Below are 14,078 nucleotides of genomic sequence, written 5' to 3' on the forward strand. Positions count from 1 at the left end.
TAAAGAATTAAACAAATTATTAGTAAAACTACATGTTATGTCCAAACAAATTCCATAAGTATAAGGAAATGAATGAATTATTCTCATTTATAATTAGTCCTATTAGCGTTTATCCCCCCGAAAGAATCGAACACATGCAATAGTTCACATGTTTCAAAAAAAAAAAAAAAAAAAAAAAAAAAAAGGAAAGAAAGGGGGGAAAAAAACTCGGAACTGAAAGCGCGTATTGAAGGTAACTGCTCTGGAGAACAGTATACGAACATATAAACGGACTTCAGCAGTCGTCTAATGTCCTTTACAAACTTAAACAAAACATTCCAACTCGAAATCACATCGATGGGACCACGGACCTCAAGACTCGAAAAAGCTAGTCACATATGTGAAATCATGGGCCACGAAGGAGAATTTCGTGCTCACACATATGTGATCACGGTCCTGAATAAAGCGTATGGTGAGCTTTGCAATACGCTTTAAGTAAGTGATGTTATTCCCAGCCGGAAAGCTTACCAGCAGCTGAGTGGTAAAGTCGCTGAACTCCGGTATTTAGAACTAGGTTCGATTCCAAGGAAACAGGCTAACTGCATTGGCGTTTTTGTTGTTTTCCCATATGTAACGTGACTACCAACCGGACATCCATGGAAAGTTTTCCACGAAGGCATCGCGAGCCGTCGTGAGCATCGCCTGATCAAATAAGCCAAACCCAAAAACCAATCCTACTTTAATCAACAAAATATTTGTCTTGTTTTTACTGTAGTGTTTTGCTTCCGGAAATATGAGAGGAGCTTTATCACTTTTTAAAAGCTTAAACTTGCTCCATGTAAAAACTCCATTTTGACTATAGTAAATCTTTTCTTGGTACTATTCCGTTTTGAGGGCCGTAAAAAAATTGCTGCGAAAATGTATGCGCAAAAGCGCCAAATCTAGCGTACGCGCTGATTTCAGATTGCGTAAGTTTATGTAGTTCTATATTTCTTTAGACGCCATTGAAATACTAGTTTAATTTTTAAATATTTTCTATTACTTTTTTATTTTAAATCTTTTTTTGATATCCTATGGATTCAACAATTTGAGACTTGCCCATGACGAAAAGTCTGCAATAGAATTTTGGGTAAAGTGCAGAATCACTCACTGCTTGACGCGTTTTTAAGAATTGCACATACTCGGTATCCATATACACATCGGCCTATTTTCACTTAAAAAGTAAAAGAAAATTGACAAAAATCCAATTGTTTTTACCCTTGTAAAAAGCGGCAAACAAATAAGTGGGCGATTCTGCACTTTCCCGAGAATTTTTTCAAAGAAAAGACATCATTCATTATAGAAAATTATGTCTGAACAACCAACGAGATGAAATTATGCTTTAGCGATAACTCGGTACCGAAATGGCGATGCAGGCATCCATTCAGTTATGTTTCGGAAATTTTATATAAATTATAATAATGATCTGAAGTAGTTATTTACTCTTATGCTTCCATTCAGTCATGTTTAGCCTTTTTTTATATAAATTATAATAATAAAAATGTATTATATGAAATTAACTTTTCATCTAAATTAAAACATCAATCTTAGATTGTTATTTACTATTATACTTACTTTCTTGCGTTAGGGTTGCCGCAATTATTTTTGGCAGCACTGGCATCAACAACAGTTTGGCGATTTTTTACGGCCCTCAAAACCGAATAGTACCCTTAGACCGTGTGAGAAATTTAACGGCTTCCTGAGTGACCTTAAAGCGTATTTTCATGATGATAAATTCAATCTCAAATTCTGCTTTTTATCAAACTAATAAAAAATCTATAACTTTCTTTTTCTCTCTCTTTTTACTTTCCAGTGCTTTCGAAATGGGAAATTTTTCATTTCTGAAGCGTATGTTCAGCTGTACACACAAGGCTAAATAGGTTTTAATTGCAATTTCTAATGCTTACGCAATTCACAAATTGTAAATGTATACAGTTATTCATAATTTCACAAAGCATTTCAAAAATTTATAAAATATAAATTCAGTAAACCTATATAAAAATTATATGTTATTTTATCAAATGTTTGGCGAAAAATTGCATGTTTCAACATACTCGTTTTTTTCTTCTTTTACTTTTTTTTTTTTTTTTTTTTCAATGAATACGCACCACAAGGGAACAAGCTCATTAAATTAGTGACTGCAGTGACCAATAAATTAGAGGATTTTTTCATTTGTAAAATAAACAGAGGTCAAGTAAATAATACTTTTTTAATATGTTTTACTTATACGTTGGTAATATTTTTTCATGCAGAAGAATCAAAAGAACCAGGCATTATTCTTCCTGCTGTTCTTGGAAGTATCGTATGCACGATGTTGATTATGCTGTGTTTAATTGCTTGTGTAATAAATAGAAAGTGAGTATCTAATTATTTCCTAAGCCTTTATTAAGACTGTTTATATTACATGATATTTTGAATATTATTACAGTAGTCCAATATTCCAAGAATCGAATGATTATGCTTATGTGGTCAAGAAATATTGCCCCTTATAGAGACATTAGGATTTTTTCGAAGCAGGAAAGATGATAAATGAGCAACGCCTTCTCTAGAAATCGAACCACGGACCTTTGGAATCTGCACCCAGCGTGCAGACCATTACACCACGAAGGCATGCTAAGAAGACGGGAGAAATACCTTATAAGCTAAGCTAATTCAGCTAATATTTCCTAGGCGTGAACAAAAATTAATTGAAGTTTCTTGGTGGGCAGGAGGAATGTAGGAAATATTATTATTAAAAGAGTATAACCATAAAATGCAAGGTAAAACTATTCAATCCATGCTTATTAATCTTTCAAAAGATATGTATTTATTATATGATGTATAATTATTAATTGTATAATTATAATTATTAATTGAAGCTTTCACGCTTTAACTACTTAAAATTGGTTAATACAAAACAAAGCACACATTGCAACCTTTCTGGTTATTTATGTTTTAAATAATAAAACAGCATATATCAAGTGAGGAAAGATCCGAAGACCTTACGAAAACAGTCCTACCGTTACAAAAAGTTAAATAATTCATTGGATTCCTGAATAAATTATACTCATTTTTCAGTTACTATCATAGATTGCACAGCTGCTAACGTATGTCAGATTGACACTCATATGGAAAAAAATTACAGTATATTTCTGCCCTTGAATTTACCGCAATCGATAGCGTTTATGTTCAAGTTAACAGTTTACTGTAATTTGTGTACGAATTGAACAGTAGTAAGAGTTGTAAAGTAATTTGTGTGCGAATGGAGATATTATTATGTTCTGAGAGCTAAAAACGTGAAACATCAGCTAAGCTATCACCGCTAAGCTAGCACGGACCTTCGAATTACTAGCTGGACGTGTTATCACTTACACCGCAAGAACAAGCATGGAAAATTCGATTATTCCTTATAACCATCTGAAAAGCATTCTTGAACGAATAACCATTGCACATAATTCTGAGGTGTGGAATTCGGAGTTCTTTAGTTCATCTGAGACTGATATAGAAATTAGAATAATAGAGTTTAAGAGAATTCTGCTAGAAGAACTAATTAATATCCTGGCTGTAATACGATAGTGCAGCGATTATATTGGATTTCGGTTGCTTACATAACATTTTCCACTAAATTTAAGATAGCTCTAAGTGGAGTATGTGATTACGTCTTACAAAAAGATGTTTCCGGGGAAGCGTAATGGCAAACCGCACATTGAGTTCATCAATATTAACGAATTTCATATCCTGCGCATGCTCAGTGGTTTACCGTTGGCGTGGGAGGAAATGCTGGCGCCTAAGTCTGCGTTCAGACAGCGGCGTAAAGGGCATAGAGACGTAGTCATGAGGACATAAAATACGGGAATTCCGTTCACACCTGCGAGAACGGGGTGTAAGCCGTGGTCAATGAGAGAAGTTAAATTTGCGCATGCGTAGATGTGTCTACATTTTTCCCGCGCTGTTCTCATTCTCGATTGATTTCCCGCGTTCGCTCTGCTTGTTTTGTAACAGCGAAATCTTCTGTAGAACACTGCTTCGTTTTAGCTTCGTTTTGATTGGTCGACGCTTATCCCAAACTCGGCGTAAAGTTAAAAACTTTGAACCCTATGCCACGAGCCCTAAACCAGATTTTGTGAAGTAGCAGAGACTGGTTGTCTTGGCAACGGAGCTCGGCTTTAACCACTTATGGCCTTTACGCCCCCGTCTGAACGAAGCTTAATAAGGGGGCATAAGCAACCCTACACAAGACTGCGCGTCATGTAGGTCTTATCAACTGTTTACAATTGGAATACTAACGAAATTTGTTTGTGCTTAATGCATTTGCTTCTGTTTCATTTCATTTTGGTTTATTTTGTTCATAAACGTTATGTTTAATATCGGTCATTTATAATAATTTCCTTGACTTTAATTCAGTAATTTAAACTGGATGTATTCTTTAATTTGTTAAAGTATATACGACTGGAACGTATGATATACGCAATTGCTTTTATTCCTCAATATAATCAATAAAGATTCAGCTAATATACTACCTTGTAATGTTCCCTGTTTTGTAATCATTCTTAAACGAAAATTTGCGTAATTTACGATCAATATTTACACTCTAAGTAATGAAGCAACTTACAGCATAAGTTTCAAAATCTCGAACTGTTTATGCCCGGATAACAGAATATCAACCACACACCGTATTTATCTTCCTTTAAAATTGTACCAAAATCCTAATTGCGCCAAACTCTCATCTGGGCATGCGCAGTAAGTGAAATTCATTTAACATTGATCAACCGAATGTGCAGTTTGCCATTACGCTTCTGCCGGGGCGACAAGACAACGTTGGAATGAGAGCAAACCTTTTTAGACACTTTATATAATTCAGGAATTTTATGTATGTCTGGAAATGAGGTGGCTGAACCGGCTTTAGAGTCCTAGCAAGGGCTGTTTGACTCTTGACAAAACTTCGAAAATTTGCAAACAAGTTAAAGAACTGGGTGCTGGTAAAAAAAAAATAAGATGGCTAATTTACTTTCAGCTCAGATCGACATAGAAAGAGATCTATTTAAAGAAAAGACAAAATCAATACATGACCTCAATAAGCAGTAAACGTATTTAGAATAATATAGTATTTAGAAGTATTACACATAATTTACATTGTAATGATTTAATTTTTAAATTTTAGTTTGCTCTTTTTTAATTTTTTAAACGTAATATCCGTTTTCTGCTTTTAAAAGTTATTCAATGACAGTAATACAGAAGAGCAACTGCAAAATTATTTTTTTCTAAAATTTCGTTTTATTGCTATACTTGTTGTTGCTTGTAGTTAATTAATAGTTACTATTAGTACCATTACCAAACCCCAAAACCGTCTTAAATTGCGGATGTTAGTCTTAGAGAGGGTTTTCTATACATACACGACTTTTCAACCTGATTTGCAGCCTATAAATTCCGTTTTACATATTTGCTCTGACTGGACAGACATTCGTTTATCCAGGTTTTTCTAAGGTAGGCTGTTAATTAGTCATTATTTTAACTATCTTAAATTGCATTGGATTAACAAGCTTTGGCAGTATCTGATCTAAAGCAGTTCTAATTAGTCAGTTACTCATTTACCCTGTCAAAGCTGGACCTCCTTAATTAGCAGTTTTTATCCAACCTAAAGTCTATCTTGTCATACAGCCATTGGTTTATCAAGCACACCCATACCGATAGAATAATCAGGCTTTTTTCGGATATTCTTTAGCGTAAAACTATAGTTTAATTTAGTGATTATATTTTCGAGTCGCGGTAAAGTGAAGCTTGTTGTACTTGTAACCTTACGATGGTATAAGTTGCTCAGTTGTCAAAATGACAGAACCTGTATTACATACAGGCTACAGGTGTTGTTTTTAGCATTTTCATATAAAACATTATCCATTAACATATCAAAACGTAACTGTGAAACTAATGTATAAATGATTCGTAATCGTTTCAAAAACCTAAAAATTAAAAGCACATGTATTAGGCTTTCTTCTAGAGCTGCAGAAGAAGCGAAATCTTTAGCTCGCAGTTTATCCGTAGGAGCTCCAGATGAATCCATTTCGAACCACAGAATGATTCACAAGAATAGTGTACAAAGAACGGAACTCTGAAGGTTATAAAGAAACTTTGTTATCAGGTTTGTATTATTGTTTGTTATCAGGTTGTATACCAGAATTTCTTAAACTGTGGGTCGCGACCCCAGTTGGGGTAGATGGATCTGCAGTAGTGGGTCACCAAAAATTTTAGCAGTTTTGATACTTCTTTAACTTATTATAATAATTTTACAATTACCACATATTTTTTCATAATGCATCTGAAAATGGATATAGATAGATAAGATAATACAAACAAAGAAAAATAGAAAAACTTTTCGACGCATTTTTTATAATAGAAATGTTCATTTTATTTTAAAGATTAAATGACCTAAAACTGCAATAGTGTATTACAGTACAAGTGAAGAAACTGACAGTTTCACTCACGCGTGTGTGAATTTGCGCAATGCTTATGGGATCCCACAAAATTTTAGTAAATATTATTATGGGATCCGCACACCAAAAAGTTTAAGAAACCCTGATTTATACAATCTTAGATGAAATCCATTTCTTACTTAAATTAAATCTCTTCTCTATTGTCTATTACTTACGAAAAGATTATTTTACACAGACATTTCATCGGTAATAACATTGTTTTTCTGGTATGCAAATTTCGTGAAAAATATTATTATGATAAAATATTTGAAATTGCTGTACAGGAAACCAGGTAGTTAAAATAGAAAGAGGAAAGCGCTTTCCATCTTTTCCCACTGCCTATAACTAAAATCCATCTGACAAAAGGTGCCTATGGTTCTGTATGAAATCGTGTTCATAAAAGCTGGTAAAAGTTGCTTACTTCTGTGATGTTGTGTAAGTGTATTTCCCAGTATTAATTTTTACATATCCTATAAAATTTACATTGAAATAAAAACACTTTGTTTTTGCTCTAATTTCTAATATTAAAAACAATGGCATGGTATAAGTTGCTCAGTTCATCATGCAGTACCAACAAAGTCACCGCACATCATGCAGTACCAACAAAGTCATAAAGAAAAACTGTGAATTTTGAATGCAATATAATTATACAATAGATTTTTGAATTGGTATTTGTACATATATCAATTCTTTACTTTGACAACTTTATTTACTTTGACTTCATTTCCTGACATTTATGAGACTGTTTTAATAAATTCTTTGAAAAAAACCATCTGTAAAGAGACAAAAGTATTTTTTGACAGAAAAAATAATGTGGCTATTATTTATTTACAAATGCTTGGTGTTTGGCTCTTAATGCACTTATTGTTTTGCAAGACCTTAGATTCCAAACCCTTTACGATGCTTTCATACCAGCGGTTCAGTCTCTGGAAGATTTCTTGTGGCAAACTCACATGTGAGCGTTGCTTTAATGAAGGCTACAATTAGCAGCGGAGACGCAGCTACTTATTTCAGACCAATGACACAAAATCAGTCAAATCATTAGGTACATAAACAGCAGTAAGTACACACAAGAAATAATCAACTAAATTCCTATTCAATTCCTGTACACAAACCCACAGAAAAAATACAAAATAAAAAAGGCATAACGAACACACAAATAGTAAGTAAAATGAAAAAAATTCAGAACTTCCCATTAATTGAAGGGTGAGCACCTTGGAGAGCATTAGTTTGAGTCATCTACATTTTGAGGTGAATGTGAAAGAGCGATTGGATATCTCAAAATATCATCTGCCAGTCAAACCCAAAAAACATCAGTGAAGGAACAACCAGCATGCTTAATAGCCTCCCGAGTTTCAATGAAATGCCGTTGCTTAATAGCCTCTTTAGTTTCAATGAAATGTCGGTACTTAATAGCCTCCCTAGTTTCAATGAAATGTCGTTGCTTAATAGCCTCCCTAGTTCCAATGAAATGTCATTGCTTAATAGCCTCCCTAGTTTCAATGAAATGTCGTTGCTTAATAGCCTCCCTAGTTTCAATGAAATGTCGTTGCTTAATAGCCTCCCTAGTTTCAATGAAATGCCGTTGCTTAATAGCCTCCCTAGTTTCAATGAAATGCCGTTGCTTAATAGCCTCCCTAGTTTCAATGAAATGTCGTTGCTTAATAGCCTCCCTAGTTTCAATGAAATGTCGTTGCTTAATAGCCTCCCTAGTTTCAATGAAATGCCGTTGCTTAATAGCCTCCCTAGTTTCAATGAAATGCCGTTGCTTAATAGCCTCCCTAGTTTCAATGAAATGTCGTTGCTTAATAGCCTCCCTAGTTTCAATGAAATGCCGTTGCTTAATAGCCTCCCTAGTTTCAATGAAATGTCATTGCTTCCCCCAGACTGTCACTGACACCAAAGATGTAATTAAATTTCTGGTGCGCTCCACAGTGCAGAAACTATACTAGGAACATCAAGCTAAGGATCCGAGGTATTATTTACAAGGAAAGGTGACATTCTAAAAATGGAAAAATGTTTTGGCCCTTTGTTGGTGTAGGTGTCCTTATTTCACTTGACTGTCCGTTAAATACTCTAAGGGACATATACAATTCAGAAATGTTTTCGTTTTCTCAGTTAAAAAATCTATTGAAATTATATATTTTCCTGTAGCAAATGTTACCATTTTTATAAAAGACAATTTTTTTTTTTACATTTTAAAAAGGTGCTCTTTTAAGTGTTTAATTTTTTTAAGATATTCTAAAGAAACTTAATACTGGGATAAAATGAAAGTTATAAGTAGGAGAAACAGGGGTATGGTAGTAAGATTGCAGTTGTATAGTTAAATTATCACGTCTTTCACCAATATTGCGATTTCTCTTTCATTTTATTTTCATAGCTTAATGTAGCAGAAATTTATACGTACGATTATTATTAATACGCTTTGTTTTCATTACAGGTTCAGTTACCAAAAATCAATTGAAAAAGGCGGCTCTTCAGTTGTTAAAGCAAAAGAGCACATGAGGAACTCCCCCATATTTTTCCACCAACTAAAAATTGCTTTTTGGCGGACATACAGAATTTGGAATCATAAAATCCATTTAAAAGTGTACATTTTCCTGCATTCCATATCATTGCTTTTAAAAAGATGTTAAAAAAAAAGGACATTTATATTAAAGTATAAATTTTGCATCCTGTTGCTTAGTCATTTCAATTGTAAATCGCGTTTTTAAAATTTTAGAAGCATACAAGTTTATGAATCTGTGCCAATGAAACAAGTAATTACATTAATTTTCAGAATTTTAATAAAAAATATGGTCAAATAAATGTACATAAAAGTGTTAGTAAACGTTCAAAAAGAATTTCATTTTTAGGAATGCGCGGTATATGTGAATGCAGTTAGCTCAGAAATGCCAGAAAATCCTTATAAATGCCAGAAATGCCTTATAAAAGGATATTTGTAGATATACCGTTTTACCTTGTAATAGTGAATGCATGATTCAGCTTTACAGTTAACACGCGAACCGCGGAGTTTGTCTGTAACTAAACGTACGATACAGGCCATTTCACGAAATGGAATTTTATGAAGTTTTAAGAAGAAAATTTAAGTATGCGACAATAAAACTGTGTCATGATTTCCTTTCGTAACATTAAAATCAGAGGTATGCGTGTCACACATTTTTATGAGCATAAATTTTAAATATAAACTGAGCATATAAAACATACACTGTAAATACATTTGGGCAATATTGTAAATACAATTAATATTGTTTTAAAATCAGATATAAAAACATATGCGAGAAATGCATTATACAAGATCCGTCAGGAAATTTTGTTCAACAGATAGTATCTGTGTACTGGTTTCAAAGATGATATCTTCACAGTATGTAATATGGTATTTTCTCAACACATTTCGGCACTCTCATAATTGTAATATGGGATGTATGACGTTTGATGGGGAATCAAGTGGCCTTGGTGGTCCTTGAAAGACGTGATGCAGCGCGCCAGGAAAGTCCTCGACGAAGGCGTCCCTTCACTTAAGTAGATAGCCTTCGCCTGCTTTGCCATAATTAAATAAGCCAAACCAAACTAAAGCGTAATGTAGCGCAGTAAAAGGTTGCGCTGGATATTCTCTGTCAAGGGATTACAGTAACATGTGCACATGCAGTAGCTGCGGACACGTTAATCAACATTATTAGGGCTGGTTGGCATTATGTTATACTAGGAACAGGGGCGTAGCTACAGGGGGGCAATGGGGGCATCTGTCCCCGGGCGCAGAATCCAAGGGGCGCCAAACTGATGTTACGACATTTTAGAATTAAATGTTTTCCATCCTTGGCAAGCAGTAGGGGGCGCGAAATCTTCAGTTGTCCCTGAGCGCTGAAAACCCTATCTACGATTCTGACTAGGAAGCCCCGCAATCATACGAAATGATCGCTGTTCTAGATATTATAAGTTGTAATTAAAATGATTTGTGCAAAGGTGTCTGCTAATTCAAACTGAATTACCCAGGGCAGGCGGCGAGGACGCCCCTTTGCTTACTGCCCCACGGGGTTTCCCCTTTCTACTTGCTTAATTGTTCAAATTAGAGTGCAACCACTGGCGGTACATTTCTTAAGAGCCCATCGCTAGCTCAATAAATAAAGGTGATTTAAATAATAAAATGTTAATTCGCATGTCAAAGATCTCTTTGTACACAACATTTCTAGTGTAGATCTTTCCATCATTTTTAAGCGCGCTTTGCAGACGACCATCCATTATTTTTAATTTTACGTCTGTTCATTCACGAACTCTTGAACAGGCAACATATTTGGCATTAACAGGCATTTTGACCGTGTCCAAATCCAGGCTCAGGTAAAAAATTGCCAACACGCTTAAGCGTTTGGCTCTGAGACTTATTGATGGTCATAGCAAAGGCAAGTTTTACAGGAAATTGTCTACGTCTCAATTGAAAAGGCAACCCTGTGCCGTGGCAACTTCACCCCATTGGCTAGTGCAGTTACGCAAGCAACCAATAAACTATCGGCGACAAACAGACACTTAAGCCGCATATATGGGGTGAAGTAACATCATCTCCCCCGAAACGCCTGGTTCCCGGGCTTGGCGACGCACACGGTTGGATTCCGCAGGTCCGTGGCACGCCATTTTGACCAATCGCGTCTTTGTGGTACTTTAATTAGCCGAGATATTAATTAAAAACTAATTTCCCCCTGCTTTTCCCTACATTTTCTACTTTCTTTCTTGGGTTTTCCCTATTAAAGGGATTTGTCTACGTGCCAAATTCTTTTTTCTCGAATATCTAAGGAACGGCGCCGATTTGAAATTCGAGACGCGTATCCTCGGATTCCAAACGATTCTCCAAATCCATCGATACCGTTCTCATCTTCGTACGACTTTAATAAGCCGAGATATTAATTAAAAACTGCAGAGACATTAATTTGCGTACTCATTTTTTCCGAGTGGCAGCAATAAACTATCGGCGACACACACTTTAGCCGCTTATATAAAAATCTATAAAGGTATTTCTACAGTTTGCTTACATGTGCAACTGTATAAGTAAACTGTCTAGGATGATTGTAACTAAATCTAGTTGCAGAATTTCAAATAAAGAAAAATTCTTGAAGTAAATTAGATCTACGCTCCTACAAATTATGGACCTTCTAGAAGATATGATTGAATAAAGCATTTCTACACACCATCCGAACAACTTTTGATGCCTTCTCAGCAATTTCTTTCAGAGAAACCGTTGCGTAGTGGTACTGCGCTACGCCACTCTTTTCATATTGCGTCCTATCTGCGTCAATTGATAAGTGGATTTTTTCAAAATTTAAGCTTTCCTCTTTATACTTTAGCCTTAGCTGGCGGTAAAGTATTTCTTGGTATTATCATTTATTTTAAATAGCATCACTTTATTTTTATTGTGTCATTTTATTTTTACAGTAAAACTGTTATCTTAATTATGTCCCCCTCCAAATGAAGTGCTAACTTATAGTCATTATAGGTTGTTTTGAAATTTTTAAAACTTTTCTGGTTTTTCCCCTTAATTTAAATACCTGGCAATACAGTCAAAAGTAGTTAATTCGGACACCCATAATCCGGAATGATCTATAATGCGGACCTCAAAGCTAAAATCTTTCTGCGCATGCGCCGCGTTGACGCATGCGCATAGGCGTTTTACGCGTGCGCGCAAAACATTTACGACTGCGCATATGCGTTTGCGCAAGCGCAGAATACGTTTTCGCGTGCGCGTTTAATGAATAACGGACGGTATAAGCTCTAATTGTCTATTTCAGTTAATGTTGATGATTGCGTTGTTCCTTAATCTTCGAACTGGATCCAGCCTATTATTTTTTGCAGACTGTAAGAGCAATTTTATAAAAGTAAGCTTGAACTTTCGATTATGTCAAATAGAATTTCCGATGCTGGAGCTCCCAAAGGATCTAGAAAACGAAAGTATGTTTCGATGTCCATCAAACAAAAAACGAATTGCTACAAAAATTGGATAAAGCCATATCCTTTGTTTATCTAAGCGTTCCGAAATCTGTTTATCAATTTCACGCTGCTCTGCGCGGGTGGGGGGACGTCGCGCCGCGCATTGAACTGGAAGTTGATCTGTCAGCACTATCGTTATCTTCAGGGCAGATGTTTTTATTTTATTCGGCTTATAATTCCTTACTAAATGTAGTATTTAATCTCGATGTACTCGTCTTTGATATGATTTAAATCAAATTCCTCGTCATTATAAATATCACGAATACAAATCAAATAGTTTTCTGGTTGCAATTTTCTAATTTCGGCTATGCGTAAGGTATGTTTTACGCATGCGCGCGTTGAAAGAAATGTTTAGTAAAGTAAACAAATAAATATTAAGCTTCTTTTTTTGTAAATTTTGATACCCTTTAGATCATAATTGCTCATTATTTTATAAATTACGATTTCATATTTTTAATTTTATAATTTCTGCATGCCATCTTACCAGATTTATACTGATGATCTATAATCCGGAAAAATCGATAATCCGGAATCGCCGAAGTCCTGACGAGTCCGGATTAAAGACTTTTGACTGTAACTGTTAATTCTAATGAATGTCCTTAAATTAAATGCAATCGAGGGCACTGCTTTTTCTCACCTGTTAATATTAAATTAACGGCGCGCATTGCTCTTAATTTTTAAATCCCGCCATCGGCCTATGAGCAAACTACTATTTTACAGGCTACAACCAGGCTCCCTGCATGTTTGAAGCCAGAGAAGCCACCAAAGCATCAAACATCATGAATTCAGGATGGCTGTATTAAGTCGAACCAAATCTATGATATGTGTAATCATAATGACTTATAAATAAACTGGGTACTAACACTCAATAAAGAATTTCATTCATTAAAGTTCATATAGAATTTTCTGTCAGACCCTGTAATTAAGAAAGAGGATTGATATCTTTTAACTCACTCTCCTATTTTTAATCAGCACCTGCTAACAGAAATCTATAATTTTATATATAATAAATTTACTGCAACATAACAAAATAAGTTTTCCTCTTAGGTTATGTACTTTTATACTAACTAAACGTAAATTATGTATACTATACAAAAAGCCTTAAGAAAATTAAATAAATAACTGTAATGTTTCTCTTCAATACAAGGATATAATTCTCTAGAATGAACATGATTAAAACTAAAGGTATCTTTATCTTATCAAATATATCATCTTGGAAGCTTAAAATTAATCAAAGAAATCAATATGTAATAAGAAATTGTGAATTGAAAGCAAGTGAGCAATGCATGTTAAATATGCATGGGAAAACTTGAGCAGCTGAGGAAGTAAATCTTCTTTGTCAAATTGCAAAACCAACCGGAAGACGAATTTCAACATCTCAGCGATGAGACTGCTAAGTGGCTGATTGCACACTTCCTAATGCGTAAGAATTAAGCAATCCGATCATTTGAAAATGAAACAGAGAGAAAAAAACATAGCTGCTGCCTTATGCTTTATAATTATTAACTTAATAATCCTTCTTTTGTTTAATTATTTCACTTAAAACTTTCGACTTCTTATTTACTTACTTCCAAGTTATCATTAATTTACATGTTTTCCTTTAATTTTTACGATATTTTTATTCATTATTTATTTAATTAT

The 14,078-nt window shown here is 34.6% G+C and overlaps 1 protein-coding gene across 3 annotated transcripts in view; it reads left to right on the forward strand.

The window, feature by feature from the left end:
* The window catches only part of LOC118204937 (uncharacterized), a 111,685-nt gene extending 102,548 nt beyond the window's left edge, over positions 1-9,137 (forward strand). For all 3 annotated transcript variants that reach the window (XM_085827219.1, XM_085827222.1, XM_085827221.1), the window contains exons 21-23: positions 2,271-2,373; positions 5,981-6,133; positions 8,905-9,137. In XM_085827219.1, coding sequence (XP_085683345.1) covers positions 2,271-2,373; positions 5,981-6,107 — 230 coding nt within the window. In that variant the 3' untranslated portion in view covers positions 6,108-6,133; positions 8,905-9,137. The remainder of the gene's footprint in view (positions 1-2,270; positions 2,374-5,980; positions 6,134-8,904) is intronic.
* The last annotated feature ends 4,941 nt before the right edge of the window (positions 9,138-14,078 follow it).

This window comes from Stegodyphus dumicola, chromosome 11 (assembly GCF_044657685.1).
Source record: "Stegodyphus dumicola isolate Sdum_Otavi_A_Nest chromosome 11, ASM4465768v1".
In the NCBI taxonomy this organism is placed as follows: domain Eukaryota; kingdom Metazoa; phylum Arthropoda; class Arachnida; order Araneae; family Eresidae; genus Stegodyphus; species Stegodyphus dumicola.